This window comes from Myxocyprinus asiaticus, chromosome 23 (assembly GCF_019703515.2).
Source record: "Myxocyprinus asiaticus isolate MX2 ecotype Aquarium Trade chromosome 23, UBuf_Myxa_2, whole genome shotgun sequence".
NCBI lineage: Eukaryota > Metazoa > Chordata > Actinopteri > Cypriniformes > Catostomidae > Myxocyprinus > Myxocyprinus asiaticus.
In genome coordinates, this window is record NC_059366.1 from 25,882,682 (window position 1) to 25,904,881 (window position 22,200).

The window sequence follows — 22,200 nt, forward strand, 5'->3', positions numbered from 1 at the left end:
AATTGCTAAGAACAGCAACTGTAGGTGCTCATGGCCATAGTAAAAATTGTATCTTTTGGGTCAAACCATCCCAGGATCAAACAAATACACAAAGCATTTGCAATAAGTTCCAGTGGTACACAGTGGTAAATAGAACTGGCAACTGTTGCTGGGGATCAGATAGCAGGCCCACATATTCATGTGTCGTTCATGCTATTTTCATCTCTGTCAGTCACCAGAACTTTGAAATTTCTCTTTTTCTTTGCCTTTATTTATAGGCCAGTACAGTGTAGAAAAGAAAGTGGGGTTGAGAGAGGGATTGTGGGATCAGGACAATACTCTCAGGTCAGACTCTAATCTGGTTTCCCTTGCGCGAACAGTTCTTAAACATCTGCACAGTCCACTGCTACACAGCTCTGATGAAATTACACATTTATCATCCAGAGTGAGTCCTTGTGGAAGTTGTTACTGATTTAAATATAAGACCACATATGTTATAGCTTTGTATGAGTATATGGACCTCTATAGTCTACTTGGATAAAGGGAAGAAACACCTTTCAAAATGGCAGGTTGTATTCCTTTTATTTGTTTAAAAAATGAGGAACGGAACAATTGCAACCTCCTTGTCAATTTGAGTCCTTGATAGCCATGGATATATTCAACTGGAATAACAGTACATATCCTCATCAGAAGCTAAGAGGCACATTCAGGCAAATCTGTTCTTTAGGGTTGTAAATGGTTCAGTTTCAATCAATGTTTACTACATATCACAGATTGAGTTAAAGTGGTTGCAGGGGTCACAGCATTTGATGTTTACCATTAACCCCTAACGTTGAATGCTATGGCACCGAGCTGCATCCTTACACATGGTGCAAAGTAAGAGTTTGATTCATGCATAAAAATGCATATCAGGACCATGCAGCAAAAACATGGAAAGCTTTGGGGAAAAATCTACAGTATATACTGTTCCAACAGAGACATTACCTACCAAAATGCCTATTTCCTAAATTAATCTCTAGCATGGCAAGTTGAACCACATCCATTCATGGATGATTGTCCCTTTCAGCATTTAAATTAGATCCCTTTTTTTTGTCAGCGCAAAGTTGAAAGTTATGTTATAAAAATGCAAGGTATGGCTCTGTCAGTTAGTTGCAAAATTAAAAAATTAAATACAAAGTCATGCTTTACTCCTGGCATGTCTTCTCAAACTTGCATTTATGAGAAGAAAGTACACCTTCTGTGCAAGAGAAGATAATCTTCAATAACTTTTGTTTCCTAAAGGAACTGGTCACTATTCACATATATACAGAGTTAATGTCCAAAAAGTCCTTGCTGAACATTTGAAACAATTCCAGAAGGTTGATCAAATGCTTATGTAAATGATTTACATAGTACCAAATCAGTACCATTCCCCCAGCCAATAAAGTCTTCTTGCTGTCATAGGGTCTTCTTTAATCTATGGATTATTTTAGATTTAACAAGGAATAATGTTCAGTTGAAAAAAGGTGGACATGTCTCAGACACATATCTTTAGTGCAGTCACTAAAAAAAAAATGTCCTCCATGCTGTGCACTGTTGAGCATGTACAGAATGGATGTCTGATTGCGTACTTGATTCATTCTGCCGGTTTACTCTGAGTTCTGAAGGCCTGCTTTCGAAGGTGAGTCTCAATCTCCTCCCTGAACACAAGCATGCCCAGATGAGAGTGTGACGCCTCATTCATGGCCTTGGATTGGATGCACATGCGGTATTGTTCTGGAGTCAGCTCATCAGCACATAGCTTCTCATGCCAAAGGTGGAACAGGCCTGACACAGGTGTGCGGATCACAATCTGATCACTCCGTAGATACTTCCTGTACAAGTGGACATCTTCTACCCCCCAGCCTTTCACTTCCAGGTCAAATCCTCCTAAAATAGAGATACTGCCATTTCAGTCATATGAAACAAGCAACACATACTGTCTTGTTATGAGAAAGAAATACACTTTATTTATATTCTTTAAACAAGAAAATCTTTATATTTTTTCCAACTCACAAAACCTACAAACTTACCAATGCTGAGGAAATCTGAGCGATACTGACAAGTCATACCAAATCCAAAATCCCTCCAGAATCCTGCATCTTTTTTATGAATCTACAAACAGCATACAATTGTATTATTTCCATTTGTATCACTAGATGTAATAAATTATATTAAAAAAGCTACATATTAAGATATTGATGTTACATACCAGCTGATTGTCAATAGGGGGTGGCAACTCATGATTTCCGTAAACTATGGCTGGATTATACAAACTGAAAACCACAGGATAGAAAACTCGCTTTCCTTCAAAGTAGAAAAAAAAGTCATTTACTAAGATCCCCTTTCCACCTGGTATTAAGATGCGTTTTTGGTGATCGGATCACGTGGTCAGCACTAAAAACAAGTCTAAATGGGGTCAAACATTTTGTGATCGGATCATAATAGCGCGCCTTTTTTCATGCTTTGTCTTTTCTGACTTTATTGTGCTTTAACGTCATGCAGTAACACACTGACATAGTGACTGATGCAGTTGTCATGAAACAGAGACACTCTATGGAAGTGATAAGGTAAGATGCAAGTGTATACCAGAGTGTTGTGGAAGCGGTCAGATGCAAGTGTATACCAGAGTGTGACATCACAATGTGGAGGAAGTGGAGGAAGTAGAGAACGAGTTGTTGATGTCAGTGATTTGAAACGTGGCATGATTGTTGGTGCCAGATGGGCTGGTTTGAGTAGTTCTGTAACTGCAGATCTCCTGGGATTTTCACGCACAACAGTTAGAGTGTAAAGAGAATGGTGTGAAAAACTAAAAACATAGAGAGAGCAGCAGTTCTGTGGGCGAAAATGGCTTGTTAATGACAGAGATCAGAGGAGAATGGCCAGACTGGTCCAAGCTGACAGGAAGGTGACAGTAACCCAAATAAACACACGTTACAACAGTGCTATGCAGAAAAGCTTTTCTGAACATACAAAATGTCGAACTTTGAGACGGATGGGCTATAGTAGCAGAAGACCCCTCTGGGTACCACTACTGTCAGCTAAGAACAGGAAACTGAGGCTGCAGTGGGCACAAGCTCATCAAAACTGGACAGCAGACGATTGGAAAAACATGGCCTGACAAATCTGGATGTCTGCTGAGGTACACAAATGGTAGGCCCACTGCAGCCTCAGCTTTCTGTTCTTGGCTGACAGAAGTGGAACCCAACGTGGTCTTCTGCTGTTTCAAGTTTCGACATGTTGTGCATTCTGAGAAGCTATTCTGCTCACTACAAATGTACAGAGGGGTTATCTGAGTTACCGTAGCCTTTCTGTCAGCTCAAACCAGTCTGGCCATTCTCCGTTGACCTCTGTCATCAACAAGGCGTTTTCGTCCACAGAACTGCCGCTAACTGGATGTTTTTTGCATTTTTGCACTATTCTCTATACATTCTAGAGCAGGGGTGTCAAACTCGGTTCCTGGAGGGCCACAGTCCAGCAGAGTTTAGCTCCAACCCTAATTAAACACACAAGAAGCAGCTAATCAAGGTCTTCAGGAGTGCTTGAAGATTACAAGGAGGCATTTTGGAGCAGGGCTGGGACTAAACTCTGCACGACTGCGGCCCTCCAGGAACTGAGTTTGACACCCCTGCTCTAGAGACATTTGTGTGTGAAAATCCCAGGAGATCAGCAGTTACAGAAATATTCAAACCAGCCCGTCTGGCACCAACAATCATGCCACAGTCTACTGAGATCACATTTTTCCCCATACTGATGGTTGATGTGAACATTAACTGAAGCTCCTGACCCATATCTGCATGATTTTATACATTACACTTCTGCCACACGATTGGCTGATTAGATAATTGCATGAATAAGTAGATGTACAGGTGTACTTAAAGTGTATGGTGAGTGTATATGTATGTACGTATTTACAGTATGTATATGGATAAATGAATGGAGCACACGCACACAAATACATCATGATACGCACATATACAGCACTCAAACAAAAAAGTGCAAGATGTGACAAATAAGAATGTGTTATCTAGTAAAGGGCCCATGTACATTCAGTTGGAATGCTTTTTTTTTTAATATATATATTTTTTTCCCTTTTTCTCCCAATTTGGAATGCCCAATTCCCAATGTGCTTTTTTAAATCCTCATGGCCGCGTAGTGATTTGCCTCAGTCCGGGTGGCGAAGGACGAATCCCAGTTGCCTCCGCGTCTGAAACCGTCAACCCGCGCATCTTATCACGTGGCTTGTTGAGCGTTGTTGCCACGGAGACATAGCGGATGTGGAGGCTTCATGCCATCCACCGCAGCAACCACGCCAACTCACCACGCGCCCCACCGAGAACGAACCACATTATAGCGACCACGAGGAGGTTACCCCATGTGACTCTACCCTTCCTAGCAACTGGGCCAATTTGGTTGCTTAGGAGACCTGGCTGGAGTCACTCAGCACGCCCTGGGATTCGAACTAGCGAACTCCAGGGGTGGTAGCCAGCGTATTTTACCACTGAGCTACCCAGGCCCCCTAGTTGGAATGCTTATTGAGATTACAGACCTGGAGCTGCATTCAGACGACAGGTACTAAGGAATTCCAGTTTGAAGTAGATGTCAACATCACAGAAGAACATCAAGACATCACCGCCTTTCTCCCATGCATGAGCTCCAATGTCCAGACCACGGCCACGAGAAAACTCCTCATCCACAGGGATCAGGGTGTAGTTACTGAAGTTTTCCTCGCTGGAAAATGATCAGAGCAAATTGCAATAAATTACTCCAAAGGAAACAAATGAAGTTCAGAAGATTCTTGGCAATGATGCTGTGTAATGACATACCAACACTGGGCCTTCATCTTAACCAGATTCCGATGCATTACTTTCTAACATTCAAATAATACTTTTGAAAATGTAAGCATGTTTCTTGCTGGTCGCTGCAATTACCATTTTCATTCATTTCTACTGACCAACTATGATGGGTAAACAGAACATTTCTTTTTTATGTTGACAAAACATTTCAGTTACGCTTCATGCATGCAATATAACAGAATATTTGCCAAGCTCAAACCTGGACATTTTCTGTAGAGATGCCTTCACCTCCTGCAAGCCCTCCTGTCCAAAGTACACCACTGTGAGATGCACCCGCTTGTCCTGTTGTATGCAAACCTCCCTGCAGACAGAAAATGCAATCTTTCCACATTTCTGACTAAATTTGACTTGTAAAATTGAACATTCCAAATTGATCCTCTAAGTGCACAGTTTTGTAGTATTCTGTATTCCAATAGGGGAATTTGTCTTTATAAGTTCAACCCCATGCTTTACAGCATGCTTGATTACACAGACACACACACATTTCCAGACCTGAACCCAGAATATGTCAGTCTTACATTATTTATTTGCTAGCATGAGTGGAAGATTTTACAATATGTACTTCACATACTTCCCAGAAGGTGTAGCACTGAAATTTCTAGAGTGACCTTCTCACCTGAAGTTGTTTAAGAACTGAACAAAAGCTTCAGTCCGGCCTGACAGTGGCACTATGATGTTAATGATGGTGCTGGCAGTGTCTACAGATGTACTCCTCACTTTCATCAGGGGCCCGAACGGACGGAAGAGGGTGACGTGACGGTACTCGTGGGAATTCTCTTTAGCAAAGTAGAGCTCATACAGTGTGCCTTTGTCCCTCTCTGTTCTGTAGAGTCCTGCCAAGAATAGCAAGTACACAAGAGTGCAGCTAGAGTAACTGAAAGTCTAATGCTGTGCAAAGTTCACACCATCTTTTTTATTCTCAAATACAAACATGCACTGTTAAGTACACACAAATCCCTGACCATGTGGCAAATGGTTTTGAATGGTGTCACATACCTTCCAATAGTCCATGGCCAACAACAAGGAATGGTCTGGGTTCAAAACTTAAGCCTAACTGATAATGTTAACTACCATAAATAAATGATTATGACTCGTTACTCGTAAAAAAGAAGCAAAAATCGCAGTTACAGTAAGGCACTTACAATACAGTAAATGTGGCCAGCATAAATGTTAAAATACACACTGTTATAAAAGTATAGCCATAAGACATAAACATTGTGTGTTAACACGATTTGAGTGTGAAAATCAGGGATTTCCTGGCGTTACAGCATTAACCAGATTACAGGGTTTACGGCGTTACTTCGTCATGACAAAGAAGTTATAATATTGGAAATAATTTTACACAGATCAGGTAAGTGCATTTATCACACTAAAGTCATCTTAATATGTATAATGTGTATGTCATGTGGCCATACTTTTGTGGGAAAAAGGGGGTATTTAACAAATGTTTATGGACTGGCACCATTTACTTTAATTTTGAGATGAGGAAAAAGTCAAAAACAAATTGTGGTTTGTATTTAACCCAGAACATTCCTTTAATACTGATTTAAATATTAAAGGGTTAGTTCACCTATAAATGAAAATTCTCTCATCATTTATTCACCCTCATGCCATCCCAGATGTGGATGACTTTCCCTCTTCTGCAGAACACAAACAAGATTTTTAGAAGAATATATCAGCTCTGTAGGTCCATACAATGCAAGTGAATGGTGACCAGAACTCTGAAGCTCCAAAAATCCTTTTTTACTATAATTTTTCAAAGTGAAAGCTAAAATTTCAAAGTTTAAAAATATTGATCTGTTTCTCACCCACACCTATCATTTCGCTTCAGAAGATATGGATTAAAACACTGGAGTTTTATGGATTACTTTTTTGCTGCCTCTATGTGCTTTTTGGAGCTTCAAAATTCTGGTCAACATTCACTTGCATTGTATGGACCGACAGAGCTGAAATATTCTTCTAAAAATCTTCATTTGTGTTCTGCAGATGAAAGAAAGTCATACACATCTGGGATGGCATGAGTGTAAGTAAATAATGAGAGAAGTTTCATTTTTGGGTGAACTAATCCTTTAAGTGATATAGCTAAGTGCCATATACTTCATCTGAAGAGCTCTTACCCTCAAAAAAATGGCTTTCTGTGAACGTTTGCCTCTGCATGGGGATGTTATCCTCCTGTCCATCATCTTCCTCTGGGTTATTGATAATATCCAAACCTGCTTCTATCACCTCCACCAGCTCATCCCTCCGGTCCTTACGTACAGGCTTCTCCTCAGGGTGGCGTGTCAGGCCCATCTCAAGTTGGTAGACCTTTGAGGTGGTGAAGCTCTCAAAGGGTACCAATGCATACTCACTCGGCAGTCTTGCCCCAGTATTCACCTCCGCCTTATCGATTTGAGAGTGCAGGTACTCCAACAGGTCACTGGGCTCCTGATCCTTGCCATCAATCAGGCTCTGTGGCCCTGGACCCTCCTTCTTTTCTTGAAGAACCCTCAGTTTGTCGCTCATCTCCTGAAGTTCTTGTTTGAGATGTGCAATTTGTCTTTTGAGACTGGCTGCTCGGCTGAGATGCCGCTCTTCCTGCTCCTGCAGGAGGGCTTGGTAGTACTCCTTTCCATAAGGCTCTCCTCCCAGGCCAGGCAGTTCTTGACTCATATCTGCAGGTGGGGTGCACTCCAGCAGGTATGCAAAGAGTAGCAGCACCAAGAGCAAGAAAATACCCAGGAGTAGCCAGCGTGCCCGCCCCTGCAGAGGAAGCCCCCGTCTGGGCATATCTGAGAGGCAGGGTGCTTATTACCAGCCACACGTTTGCATTCCCACCCAGTCAAGATCTAACCTCAAGGAGGGATGAAGTCCTTCACATTAATCCATTCTCAAGTGAAGTGGAGACAGTCTGAGAGTGCATTAGTGTCACATTTCTCTTATGATCATGCTCTTCTCACATTACAGCATTTCAGTGTGTTTAGATTCATCCGGAATGTGTGAATATACAAGTGACAAACTGTCATCCTGCTTGCACCATATTCCTCCTTTCAAGTGAAATAACTATGTGAAAAGAGATGTCAAAATGAATTAATTACAGAAACGTCCAGTAAAAGTTCTGATGATATTTTTGCTCATCAGTACATTTATTTAGACAAAACACAAACTGACAAAATTTTGAAGTAATGTGGAAGCCATATAAATATAAGTATATAACACTTATAATAACTTGCACTTTAAGAAGTATTATAATTTAAGGGAAACAACTGTATACTAAACATGTACTTTTATGTGCTTGTCCAGTGAATCAGCAACTACGACTATGAATATTATTAAGACTCGTTTACAAATAACTGTCTAAAATTAATTGTTAATAAGGCTTGTTTACAAAAATGTTAACAAAGAAAACCATTACTTTTATTGCTAATAGAGGAATATGCAGCTGATGTCTAATGTTGTAAAAAAAAAAATAAATTCAACAAAATAATAATAATAATGACAAAATGTTCCACCTCGTTCAAGCAAATTCTCAGGTAACCTGCAGAAGTCCTCTAGGTTGAAGGTATTTTCTTGGATTAAAACAAATGAAAATGTGCGACGCCTCAGTAGTTATGATAGTCTGTGCTTCTCAGTAACCGTTTCCTTGATATAACAGTTCAATAGAATCCAGAGCATAATAAATATGAGAACCAAACTCCAAGGAACAATGAAAAAAGGAAACAGTAAAACGCAAGTTACTTCCGCTTTGAGCCGTACCACTTCAAAATAAAAGTCTTTACGGCATCGTTCACTCAAAAGTGAATTTCTGTCATCATTTACTCACACGAGGTGTTGTTCCAAACACCGTATTAATTTCTTTCTTCGTTGGAACACAAAAAGAAAAATAATTGTGAAAATTATTCTGGCCACGCTTTTCCACGTAATGAAAGCAAATCAACATTACGCTTGTCAAGGTCCAAAATAATAATAATTTATTAATAATAATAAATAAAAAATAAAACATCATAAAAGTGGTGCATAGGACTCTTGGATTTTATTATGTCGTCTGAAATACAGATTGTGCCAGAAAAAGACAGACATTTCTTGTTATTGACTGAAAACATCAGCCTCCTAAACTCATTCATTGAAGTTCTTGAGAGAAGTAGCGATGTCTGATTTGTGAACAAAACGCTCTTGTGAGTCAAATCTTTACAATTAATTCCCTTGATCAATTTCACAAAATCAGACTGAATTATTTGTTAATGTAATCAGACTGATCCAATTTCCAAGTTTGACTCACTAACTGGAATATTTTGGCTCACTGGAATATGATTATTAGTGAATAACAACTTAAATTTTGAAAATGCCCTTACATAATTGCTATCATATGGCTTCAGAAGACCTTGAATATAGCTTTCGAGTTGCTGGTACTTTACTTTTATTTTTTTCCTTGTTTTGGAGGTTGACAGACCCAGTCATTCTCTTTCATTCTATGAAAAATAATGTCCAGGCCCAGGATATTCTTCACAAATTCACCTTTTTGTGTTCCACAAATTAAAGAAAGTCATACGTGTTTGGAGTGGCATGAGTAAATGATGACAGAATCTTAGGTGAACTATTCCTTTTCTGATATTTAATAATTTGATATTTTTATGAACTTTACCAACACAACTGATAAATTAATCTAAATTAATTAGATTTATTTTAAAGACATTTAACTCAGGCCCATTTTACACATACAGAGGACGCATTGGGCTCGCAATGTATTCATCATTTTGGTTGTTTTATATAGGAGCATTGTAATGTTTTATGAGTCTGTGTGTAATGATGGGCTCAGTGTGTTGTGAATTCTGTATCTGGTCAAATTATAAATATAGCAAGTGTCTTGGATAACATGATTCAAACCTTTCTTGATGGCAGCTACAATGGATGAAAAGACATTATCAGTTTTTAATTTATATGTATAAGAATGACCTATATTAAAGTATGAGAATGAGATCACATTAAACACAAAGAAATCAAATTTGGACATCTAAGAGTTTTATTGATTGTAACATAATGTTCTAACAACATAATGAGGAATCACACTCAGCTGTATGTATTGTCATTATTGTTGCACAAATAATGTCTTTTACATTGTACAAGGAATGGAAATTGAATCACCATATGACATTACATTAAACATATTCTGTTATGCCAATATTCATATCTTGTGGTTGCCGCAGAGTCTATATTTATTTCAAGAAAAAAAAAAGTAACTGATTCTGTCAGATCCTGACACATGATCAAAAGAAACTTTTTCAAATAATTTTTTGCACAATCCTTGGCAAACATCTACAGTAGGTGATGGAAAAGAAGCTCCCTTTAATTTCTGGACTGGGACCAACATTGTCTTGGTCATGCATTTGTAACTGGTGATCTATAACAGAAGTGGCACAGGCACTTAAACATGGACATTGAACTGTACAGAGTCATGCAATGATACAACACAGCCGACAGGGCCTTGTGGTAACAATTACCTATGAGCTGCTTGAAGCGTGCTCTATGCAATTTCAGCCAATTTGAAATCTATTACCATCCCTCCTGTGATCTACACAAAAGGCTTTACAGCAGAAATAAAAGGGAACCGACTTTAACATCATATAAGATATATACAGTATTATATAAATATACACATATTCTCCCATGTCTTTTTTACCACTGACTTTTGGTTTGCATTTTTAACTATCAAGCGTGTCCACAATTTTTGCGGGAGAATGCAAAGCCATCCAGTTTGCATAAACACTATCATTGGCATATCTTGTAAAGACAGGGTTAGTGGCATCAAGTCTGTTGAGTTGTACCGGGCTCTTCTCTGGCCAGTTCGGGTATGACATGCCTAAAAATGAGAACATATCATTTTTTCTGCATTGAGGAAGCATGAAGTAAGGTCCAGACAGTAAGGCTCTCAAACAAAACTCAGCTTGTTGCATGTTCTGAACATGAGTCAGTAAAACTGATAGGTTAACACAGCATGAATTACTTTTTTTTCTTTTTTTTTTTTGAGGATGTGGTAGAAACATGAAAACATTCTTTGGTCCCAATATTCATGGAGTGCATTATATTGTCTTTCATGTCAATAACCCACTGTGGTGACATCATCTATTCTATGATGCCATCATGACATCAGTATGTGGCTCCTGTCATCTTTGGCATTTTATGTACAGTACTGTGCAAAAGTTTTAGGCACTTGTGAAAAATGTTGCATAGTGAGGATGTCTTCAAAAATAATGCCATAAATAGTTTTCATTTATCAATTAACATCATACAAAGTCCAGTAAACATAAAAAAAGCTAAATCAATATTCGGTGTGACCACCTTTGCCATTAAAACATCACCAATTCTCTTAGGTACACCTGGACAGTTTTTCTTGGTTGTTGGCAAATAGGATGTTCCAAGCTTCTTGGAGAATTTGCCACAGTTATTCTATCTATTTAGGCAATTAGTCTCAGTTGCTTCTGTCTCTTTATGTAATCTCAGACTGACATGATGTTCAGTAGGGGGCTTTGTGGGGGCCATGACATCTGTTGCAGGGCTCCCTGTTCTTCTATTCTAATCTTTTCTACTTGCAAAAGTAATGTTTGGGAGTCTAACATTTACATTTCCTTTTGACACACTAAAGCTGAAGATATAAATAACCATCTTAAGACAAATGCTTTTGTGAAACACCTTATGTGCCTAAGACTTTTGCACAGTACTGTACATATTTTTTGTACATGTTATTTTTTTTAATATAAAACAGAAGAAAATCAGTGCTCTCTTAGAAAGTTTGTCTGAACTCCTATAAACTATAGAAATCAGTGAGTCTATGCATGGCAATTGCTTTACTGCTGGCCATTTATTGCTTAGTAATTCTACTATTAAAACCCTTTGCAGTTATGCACAATTTTGGGGAAAGCTAACAAAGTCTTGCATATTTATATTTAACAGAAGAGTTCAATTCAAAAGCCTTACTGCTTCATTTTTTCAGCACTGATTCCATCAACTTTAAACACTCATTTTCTGTAATATGATCAGGATATTACAGAGAGAGTACATCCACAGCACACAGGACCTGTTTCAAATGTAAACCTGACCTACAGTAATGCGCTGCAAACCATATAGATAATCCACAAATATTGCAAATCATAAAACATGTCTCTTGAAATATATTTTCTTCACTGAACAAAATACATATTAAGGTATCTAAAAATTTAATTTGTTTTGTCAGTAGTAGCACTTGGACAACAGGTTTAATAGTAGAGTACATCGGAAGCAGGTCCAAATTAAGCAACTGATCCCTAAATCCAGACACTACAGCACTAACTGAATTATCTATAAAACATGTTCAAAGATCACTGGCTACCATGCCATTAGCACAATCACAGCACTTCCTATACATCAACTGATTTTGTTCCTTGTATTAGAATCGAGTAAATGCATGGGAAATTCTACCATAGAGCTTGTTTTCAATCCAAGTGGAGGGGAGGGTTCGAGGGAGAGGGGCGTTACTACAGTCCACTAAGGGTGTGTCCTCTTCAGAGAGGGAGTCGTCATACAGCAGGGCATCTGCTGGCGTGGAGGCCGCAAGATCCAGATAGTCCTAATAAAGTGGAAACACACGGTTATGAAAGTTAGAGTATACGTACCTTAACTGTGTACAGTGTCATTTCTCATATTTCATGTCATGCGATAAATGTTATGACACTATAGTCAACATCCTTAACTAGACAACAGGTTGTGAAATTAAAATATTTGTGAAATGTCAGCACAGCGAACTGTATAATAATACATCAGGAAGTTTCAAGAATAACAGCTCACTAGAGGTAATGTTATTACTATAGGTAAAATATTTCAGTTACGATGGTCAAAACCTGTACTCTCTCCCTGAGTGTTGCTGTATTTATCTGTTTTATTTAAACATAGTCACTTACCTTGGGGATTTCTTCATCATTACCATAAAACATAAGTGAATAAACATATTATATACGAAACAATTATGGAGAGTAAATAGTTGGCTTGACTATTTAGCTTTGGTTGCCATGTCTTTTAAAGGATAACACCAAATTGTAACATTTTTATGAGTTTTATGATTTTATGAATTTAAACATTACTCCACTTGATAACTTCACTTGAATCATCTCAAATTTGTATCAGCTTTGAAGAAACATAAGTTTGCTCTACAAAGTTTTGGTGTGTTTGAATTTGTGTCTGTGTGTGATTGTATGTGAGAGAAGTATTTGTTGTATTCTTACTCTGCTTTTTACCATCATCTTCTCGAGTTCTTTGCTGATGTCTGAGAAGTTGGGACGCTTATCTGGCTCTTGTTTCCAACAACGAAGCATCAGATTGTACCTAAATTACATAACATAGCATCATCACCCGTATATATAATATATTGTAAACTTATTTGTGTTTGCTGTGCTAAAATGAATGGTAGATTTTTATTTTTTTTTAAAGTGAAATGCAGAAAAATACATCTAAAACTACAGTAGGTACATTGTTGTCTCATGGTTTCTAAAGTCATATACTGCATAATATGCTAAATTAAATGTTGAATATCCTAGGTGACATTAGGAACTATTTGCTCATTTAGCCTTTAAAGGTGAGGTGTGTAATTTTTTCAATATGTAATAATATCCAGGTTGCTCTGAAAAGTGTGCACACTGTAGCTCTATGTTGCACTATCAAAACATATCTCGGTTTGTTTGAACATCCCAATGAGTCCGACAGAGCAACATAGGCTCAGCCAATGGCGTGAGTTTGAAGTTGGACTATCTTTTGATTGATGAATGGAAGATGGAGAAGTGTCACCTGGAAACTTGTTTGAAAATTATTTTGGTACCACTTGCAATAAACCTCCAAAAAATTATTCTACTGATGACATAATGTCTGTTGTTTAATATCAGTAATAAACACACATTTCGTCTGTGCAGTTCTCTGGTTTCTCCATCCTGTAGCCTGTCTTTAGAAGGTTGAAAAGCCGTTCTGGGGCAATGCCTGGGTAGGGGTTTCCACCCAGAGTCACAATCTCCCATAAAAGAACACCAAAAGACCAGCTAATGAGAGAAAAGAAAAATACTATTTAGACTAATTCTTCAAATGTTAAATGTGACTCACAGAAGGTTACTATAAATATGCATTAAAACTAGTCACGGGTTATAGTTATGTGTGTTTCGTGTAACCCTGACATGACTTACACATCACTTTGTGTGGTGTAGATGTGGTCAAACAAAGACTCTATAGCCATCCATTTGACAGGAATACGACCCTGGAAATTGAGAACACATTATGACATTTATGTATTGTAATAAGCCTAACAACTATAAAAATGCAAATGGAATTAAACTATCAAAATAGGTTTTCTTGAGTATGGAACTAAAGTATTAAGTCTACATGTGTTACAGAAAACCTGTAATAAGTACACATGCACAATTAGAACAAATATGTGCAATAAGAACTTCAAAATTAGGGCTGTCGATTTAATGCTTTAATTCGCAAATAATTCTATAAAAAATAATGCATTAAAATTTTTACGCAATTAATCATGGCCCCTGACCGTAATAAGGAATATGCCTAACATTGGAGCAATTCAAACTTGAAGTACTACCTGTTTTCTTCAGGGGGCAGTAAGCAAAACTCCAGCTGTAAATGCGCAGCTTATACAGAGAACAATCCACACTTACGGACAGCAGACAGCACAAGATGAGAACACGTTTTTGCGTTTAAACACAGCTTGATGGAGTGCAAATCCGAATGCAGGGATCTAAAAAGTTTCAAACTATGTTTAACTTGAGACATTGATCTTAATATGGTCCAAAAGTGTCCATCTGACGCATGTATACATTGGCGCATCCTTAGAAAAGCTCTTAATAAATCTTGGACTGATTGACAAATTTAATTGCAAAATGTATTGCTGTAAATGTAGGACAATGATTGGCTTGTGTTCAATAATATGGAAATAAACAATATACTAAATTCTAAAGCCACTTTTTGATTTATAAATGCTTTACTCTTCTAACACAATGATGAAATGCATTTTAACTATATTAATTTTTTTTATATATATAATATATATATATATATATATATATATATATATATATATATATATATATATATATATTGTATTTATAATTATAATATTTATATTATATTATTTAAATATAACCATTTATAATTATTTTATACTGAATTAATGTTATTTGAGGATCTTTCTCAGCAAATATTTATATATGTGATTAATTGGATTAATTAATCAGCATATCATGTAATTAATTGGATTAAAAAATGTAATCGATTGACAGCCCTAGTAAAAATAGCATCTCAGTTTTCCAGAATATGTATCTTGTTTGCTACAATTAATTGAATTATTTTGGGAGATTTTTATTTATTTATTCTATTAGTAGAAATAGAAATTCTTATCACCTTGCTCCTCTTCACATATGAATCTTCCTCGTAGACATCTCGAGATAAACCAAAGTCTGATATTTTCATCTTTCTTCCCTCTGCAACCAGCACGTTCCTGGCAGCAAGGTCTCTGTGAACAAGCTAAAAGCATACAAATACATTTTTTTGCTGCACTCCATGAACTCCAAACTCGAACCTAATTATTTAAATCTTTAAAACACAAAACGCGTTTCTTATCTCCTCAACAAGTACAAAAAGTTTGGATGTATATTTCATAAACTGTTGACATACCTTCATTTCTGCCAGGTATTGCATTCCTCTGGAGATCTGCCATGCAAAAGAGATGAGGTCACCCATGGTCAGCGCTCTTTCATCTGGGTTTTCCAAGTAGCTGGAGTTACGGTTGGCATCATTGCCCATGTAGCTGGGTCCAACTTTCCGACTCTCTCTCAGGAAGTTGCGCAATGACCCATACTTGGCATACTCAACAATTAAGTATAATGGACCTGAACAAATCGACTTTTGTAAGTACACAGGGCAAATCAAACAAAGCAGAAATTATTGTCTGCAGAATTCAACATAGATCTTTTGTATATAATGTCTTACCATCCTGGCTGCAGGCTCCATACATCTTTATTACATGAGGATGATTAACCTGCTTGAGCAATGTGAACTCTGAAAGAAGATCTCGAAGCTCACTGTGAGAGGCATTTTCTGTGGGGAAAAAGAAAACAATGAAGGCTTGGCAAATCATTTCAGACACCATTTTTAAGACATCAGATCCAGCTCTTAAATTAATTAAGAGGAGATTCCCTTTTCGATGATAAATTGCATGGATTTTAAGCTGTATGAGATACCTTTTAACATTTTTACAGCAACTGTAGTGTAGCCAGCTTTTCCTTTAAGACGGAATGCTGTGGCCTTCACTACCTTCCCAAACTCTCCCTCTCCCAGAGTTTTACCCAGAACTAGGTTCTTTCTTGGGAACTCCCACTTTGGATCTTCCTGTTAACATAAATGAGAAAGCAAACCTGTACAGTTAAACAGAACAGAAGCAACTGCTCTCTCAACAGTTCCACTGATATCATTAATAAGGTAAACTTTATATATAGTAAAGATCAACATCTGACAATTACTCAAACTAAAATGCAAATCTAAATAATGGCTCTAGAATTCTGATGTGAAATATAAGTTAAAATGGAAGAACCAAGCAAACAGACTCACAGGTATTTTGAAGGTGTCAATGGCCACCTGATTCTCCATGGAATCTAGAGAAGCTCGCCGAACATTATTGGCTGAGTAACTGATGGGGTAGGACTGAGCCGGACGACGGAAGGTCATTTCAGCTGAGGCGATGGGCGGCTTGGGTGTGCTTTTGTGATAACAGTGGATAAAGTACGAGGACAGGAGGATGGAGACAATGAAGGAGAGGACGACACCAGTTGCAATGACTGTCTTACACATGTCGTCACAGATAGCGTCTGAAAAAGATACACAGAACCATAATTAGATAAAATGGTGTGAAAGTTGACAAAGCAATTAGTTTACTTTGAAATTTTACAGATAGAAATGAAATCAGATATACACTGCAAAAAAAAACAAAAAAAAAAACTTTTTTTTTTTTTATTGCTTTCCAGTAAAACTATCTAAACATTCTTAAAACAAGGTACATTTACTTGACAAGCAAAATGGCATAAATATATTAAATCTTGTTTTCAGAGAAATCAAACAAAGTTTAGTGAGGTTTATGCTTAAAAAAAGAAAAAACTGTTTGCCAATGGGGTAAGAAAAATAAACTTAATTCAAATGGAAAACAAGTTTATTTTTCTTACCCCTTTTTTTCTTTCTTTCTTGTTTTAAGCATAAAGTTTACTAAACTTGTCTTATTTCTCTGAAAACAAGACTTAATATCGAATGCCATTCTGCTTGTCAAGTGAATAAATAGATATATATATTTTAAAATATATTTAGATATTTTTTAGTGGAAAACAAGACAAAAATACTAATTAAGAACATAATTATTATTTTTTTTATTTTTTTTAATCGTCCAATCTTCATCATCAGTCGTCAAATCTTTCAGCTCACCCTCCATTTCATCCTTTTCACAGAAGCACTTCTCTGAGAAACAGTAGCAAGTCCCATATCCTGCTTTAATTCCATATAGGCCTCTCTCATGACCCCCGATTATGGGTTGACCTGACAAAAAGACATATTGTTTTTATAGCTGTTGCACTTCCTAAAACACAACTAAATATTTACAAAGGGTTATTATACTTTTTTATTTATTAATAAAGTTTTTTATCCCCTTTTCTCCCCAATTTGAAATGCCCAATTTCCACTACTTAGTAGGTCCTCGTGGTGGCACGGTTGCTCACCTCAATCCGGGTGGTGGAGGACAAGTCTCAGTTGCCTCTGCTTCTGAGACAGTCAGCCTGCGCATCTTATCACGTGGCTTGTTGTGCATGACACCATGGAGACTCACAGCATGTGGAGGCTCATGCTACTTTCTGCGATCCATGCACAACTTACCACGTGCCCCATTGAGAGCGAGAACCACTAATTGTAACCACAAGGAGGTTATTGCATATGACTCTCCCCTCCCTAGCAACCAGGCCAATTTGGTTGCTTAGGAGACCTGTCTGGAGTCACTCAGCACACCCTGGATTCGAACTCGTGACTCCAGGGGTGGTAGTCAGCGTCAATACTCGCTGAGCTACCCAGGCTACATAAAGGGTTATTATAATTAAAGTAAATTAATATGTTTATATTATCAATACATTATTATGTTTATTAATATTATGCATTTACTATTTATAAAATACTTGTATTATAGTAAGATTAAAACAATAAAAGTTTTAATATTTAATATACATATTTTTACATAAATATTTCATCAATAATTTATATTTATTTTTTAAATACATTTTAATCTACTTTTTAATGAATGAATGAATTGATATGAAAAGTTACACAATAAAAGCTAGAATTTTTCTCACTGGTGCAATCCTGAGGACATATGGATATATCTTTGCTTTCAATGATATCACAGTAACCATCCGGACATGTGCGGAGGTCAGGGGAACAGGTGGAATATTTTTCAGATATCCCTGCAAAGATAACACAAAGATATAGAATGATTTAACATTGACAGCGAAAATTGTAGAAACAGTTCCATAGTCCTATTGTGAGTGAAGTGTATTTGATCCCATGTCGTTTAAGATTTCTTCGAAAACAATAAAACACTACATTAGAGTAATGAGAAGACAAGAAAATAGTGGGTAACCTTTATCACTGCCTTGTCTCCACTGGCATCTGCCTGTGGGGGCTCCCAGGCCTCGAGAAGCCTCACACTCCCCTCGCTTTCTCCGCTCTGCACAAGCCAAAACCTGCTGCTCATCCATTCTCATAAGATCCACTACAAGACACAGTCAGATAGGGAAAGCAAAGCATAGGTCAAAGTCACAATCTCTCAAGTACTTGGATCAACATAGCAACAACATTCCCTAGATTAATGGTCATGTTAATCCTGTTCAACACTACTAAGCCTTGAACAGGCACAAATTCAAGCACTGAACCACTTTTGACTCAAACAGTGAACTGTTTCCTGTTGATCTTGTTGACCTACCTTCACCCTCAAATATGATGATGAGCTGAGTTTTGGCCTGCAGCTGGTTCTGCTGCTCTTGGGCAATAACCACATACTGCAGCTCTTGGCACCCTGCTCTGCGTAATGCCTCAGTGTCGTTCACATAGAGAACGCCAGACATCTCGTTTTGGCTCTGTGCAATGCTAACTGCTGCATAGCACGACTGAGCATCAGCAGAGATGTTCCTGTCCGCTATTTCTAGCTGATATTCAACATCAATGCCCTTAAACTTCAGACAGTTGTCCACACAGACTTTTGCAATCTAATAAAGACACAAACAACAGAGTTAAGTCACATGTAAGGCTAAATCTATCTGAATTATTTTTAGGTATATTGCAATTTCATAAGGAAATTGTCAGATTTCACTTACACTTAGAACTCATTTTATCTACGAGGTAGACAACAACCAGGATATTTTCTAAATAATATTGATTGTAATATTGTCCTGGATCATGATTAAAAGATAATCATTTTTCAAAATCATTTTATAGAGAAAAGTCTAGTCATAAAAAAATTTCCATGACTTTTCCAAGCCTGGAAAAACTATTTTAAAATTATTTGATATTTTTACATTTCCATCACAGTCAGAACCCTGAATGTTACACTTCTATACCACTACTATAACAATATTTCAACAATAGTTACTAAAAACATAATTTAAGCACCTGGGAGTACGTCGTTGGTTTCCGTGACATAGTGAAGAAGTAGGTGATATTGGAGAAACAAATAGGAACTGGCAGAATAGTGACATTGAAATGTAACAGCACTGTTCCCTCTGGGCCAGGGAAAGTGGTGTCATTGACCAGGTAGTCCAACAGAAATGAGCGTTTCTCTGTCACAGACACGTTCTGACTGAGCTTCAGCTCTGAGGGCAGACAACAGGATGAAGGACAATTCAGTGCACAACATTTAAAAAACAACGAATTCTTAAGACAAGTAATGTATTTATTTTTTATTTTTTCCTATACTCACTATATTCATGAACTGTCCCACGCACATTGCTAAAGACAGCTTTTTCTTCCCTGAATTTGGGTTCAATGGTAAATGTGTTTCTGATCCAGGGGTCATTCGTCAACAGGGTACCAACAAATTTATTCTGACTTTGGTCACTGGGATAAACAGGTGTTGTATCCCTGTCGTATACAGACAGACTTCCACAGATTGTACCCTACAAAAAGAAAAGATCATGTGATTCCACTTCTTTAATTCACATTTTAAAACAGGGATCTTCAATAGAGGGTTTGTGGTGATAATGCAGATAGTTTGCTAATTATTGTTTGATCTCAAACTTTTTTTTATGAGAAAAAGAAAATATGCGTTAAACAAAAATACACCATCAAGTTTAATCAAAGCTAACATTAAGAAGCTAAAGTTCAGCCAAATGTTTCATTGTCCCTCCAAAATGAATTAAGTAAAGGTAAATGTATAAATGTTATGCACATCTATATGCAGGGTTGGGGAGTAACGAAATACATGCAACGGGGTTACGTATTCAAAATACTAAATATAAGTAACTGTATTCCACTACAGTTACAATCTAAATCATTGGTAATTAGAATACAGCTACATTCATAAAGTATTTTGATTACTGAAGAGATTACTTTGCATTTTATTGTTATTTGTTTCATTTAATATTTAGTCCTTTCAGATGGAAAACATGTACACATATAAATGATGCGATCCAAAGTGCATTTGAACAGCGGTGAAACACTTTCTTATGATGTGTTACATTCATACGAGCAGACAGAGAAGTAAGTTTGAAGTAAGTTTAGAGCAGAAGAAATAGAAATAAACCTTGTGTAAATTGTCAGTTTTACGCTAAGCTAAAATGCTATTTCTAGCCATTTTACATGCAGGTTACCAGGCACGATCATATTTTTTATCAAGAAAATTCACGTTGGATCATAATTTCTTTTTTTCTAGTAAGACCTTTTGATATTTGGGTTAAAATCATATTCTTGATAATTTTTTTAATTGTTTTCCTGTAAAAATATCTAAAAATCCTTAAAACAAGATCAATTTGATTTGATCTTGTTTTAGAAAAAACACTACATAAGATTTAGATTCTGTCTTACTGTACTGGCAGAGTTTTTATAGTCAAAACAAGTGAAAAAATCTACCAGAGCTGAAGAAGTAATCCAAAGTATTTCGATTACGTTACTGACCTTGAGTAATCTAGCGGAATACGTTACAAATTACATTTTACAGCATGTATTCTGTAATCTGTAGTGGAATACATTTAAAAAGTAACCCTCCCAACCCTGTCTATATGTACATTAATAATTATTATTTTAAAAGTTTTGCAATATAAGCATCATAACAAAGTATGTAAATACAATTATTCAAATACACTTATATATATATATAGGGGTCCTTGGCCTGAGAAAGGTTGAAAACCCCTGTATTACAATATGAAATCAAAAAGATGACAGGCCTGACAGTTGTGGTCATGGTGTCTGATACACACCTCACTGCGATTAAACTCTATTATGACGTCCTCATTGTCGGTCCCGTTTAGATAGGGAGGATTATCGTCCTCGTCATAGATGTTTATGTACAGAGGAGTGATGAGTGTGTGCACAATCTCTTCTGTCCGCACCGTACAAACTATACCCAGACGGTACACTTCCTTCTCCTCACGGTCCACAGGTGCCGTAACCACCAGTTCTGAAGTGGAGCCATCGACCGCAAACGGAACTGGAGAGTCTGTTTAATAAAAGCAATAAAAGAAAATACATCTAACCAGGGTGTAAAATGCAGAAAAAAATAACAGGAATTTAATAAATAATTGCTGAATCTTTCATACTGGTCAACTTTAGTAAAATATAAATATAAAACCAATTTAAATGTGTGAGTTCACCTTAAGATCAGAAATTAATAGGGGCTCGAGGCAAAAATGCCACTGAATGTGACAAAAATACTCCCAAATTAAAAATGTATAAGCAAAAATATTAATTTATTTTTTTTTAATTTTTATTTTTTATTTTTTTTGTAACATATATTTCTTAAATTCTATTCTAGGCTTAATTATACATATTATCTGATAAAATATGAGTTAATGTTTATTTAATTTGAGAGGTAACAGCTTATCTAATCATTCCAATTAATAATTTTTTTTAAATCAATTGAAGTATTTGACTTAAAAGGAGTGTTTTTATATGTTAGGAAAAATTCCCATCATGAAGATAAAATCGCCCCTGTAAATCAAGTCAAAGAGGTTAATTTTGCCTCTTAATAAAAAAGATAATTTATGACATTTTGGTAACAATTTACAGTAAGGTTCCATTTGTTAACATTAGTTAACAACGTTAATTA

At 36.8% G+C, this 22,200-nt stretch overlaps 2 protein-coding genes across 2 annotated transcripts in view; both read right to left on the reverse strand.

The window, feature by feature from the left end:
* Window positions 1-545: 545 nt before the first annotated feature.
* On the reverse strand, window positions 546-8,555 carry LOC127414249 (chondroitin sulfate N-acetylgalactosaminyltransferase 2-like). The gene is made up of 8 exons (XM_051652144.1): window positions 8,345-8,555; window positions 6,971-7,895; window positions 5,470-5,686; window positions 5,053-5,154; window positions 4,547-4,728; window positions 2,210-2,304; window positions 2,031-2,112; window positions 546-1,887 (listed from the first exon to the last, which is right to left on the reverse strand). The coding sequence occupies exons 2-8, from the start codon at window positions 7,620-7,622 to the stop codon at window positions 1,595-1,597; spliced, it is 1,623 nt and encodes a 540-aa protein (XP_051508104.1). The 5' UTR covers window positions 7,623-7,895; window positions 8,345-8,555; the 3' UTR covers window positions 546-1,594.
* Window positions 8,556-9,904: 1,349 nt separating this feature from the next.
* LOC127414257 (proto-oncogene tyrosine-protein kinase receptor Ret-like) overlaps window positions 9,905-22,200 on the reverse strand; it is a 33,381-nt gene continuing 21,085 nt past the window's right edge. The window contains exons 4-20 of the mRNA XM_051652160.1: window positions 21,353-21,591; window positions 19,858-20,053; window positions 19,551-19,750; window positions 18,865-19,147; window positions 18,523-18,654; window positions 18,236-18,346; window positions 17,325-17,435; window positions 16,464-16,720; window positions 16,097-16,244; window positions 15,846-15,953; window positions 15,531-15,745; window positions 15,258-15,380; window positions 14,030-14,100; window positions 13,751-13,888; window positions 13,085-13,184; window positions 12,285-12,432; window positions 9,905-10,689 (exon numbers count right to left, since the gene is read on the reverse strand). Coding sequence (XP_051508120.1) covers window positions 10,532-10,689; window positions 12,285-12,432; window positions 13,085-13,184; window positions 13,751-13,888; window positions 14,030-14,100; window positions 15,258-15,380; window positions 15,531-15,745; window positions 15,846-15,953; window positions 16,097-16,244; window positions 16,464-16,720; window positions 17,325-17,435; window positions 18,236-18,346; window positions 18,523-18,654; window positions 18,865-19,147; window positions 19,551-19,750; window positions 19,858-20,053; window positions 21,353-21,591 — 2,738 coding nt within the window. The 3' untranslated portion in view covers window positions 9,905-10,531. The remainder of the gene's footprint in view (window positions 10,690-12,284; window positions 12,433-13,084; window positions 13,185-13,750; window positions 13,889-14,029; window positions 14,101-15,257; window positions 15,381-15,530; window positions 15,746-15,845; window positions 15,954-16,096; window positions 16,245-16,463; window positions 16,721-17,324; window positions 17,436-18,235; window positions 18,347-18,522; window positions 18,655-18,864; window positions 19,148-19,550; window positions 19,751-19,857; window positions 20,054-21,352; window positions 21,592-22,200) is intronic.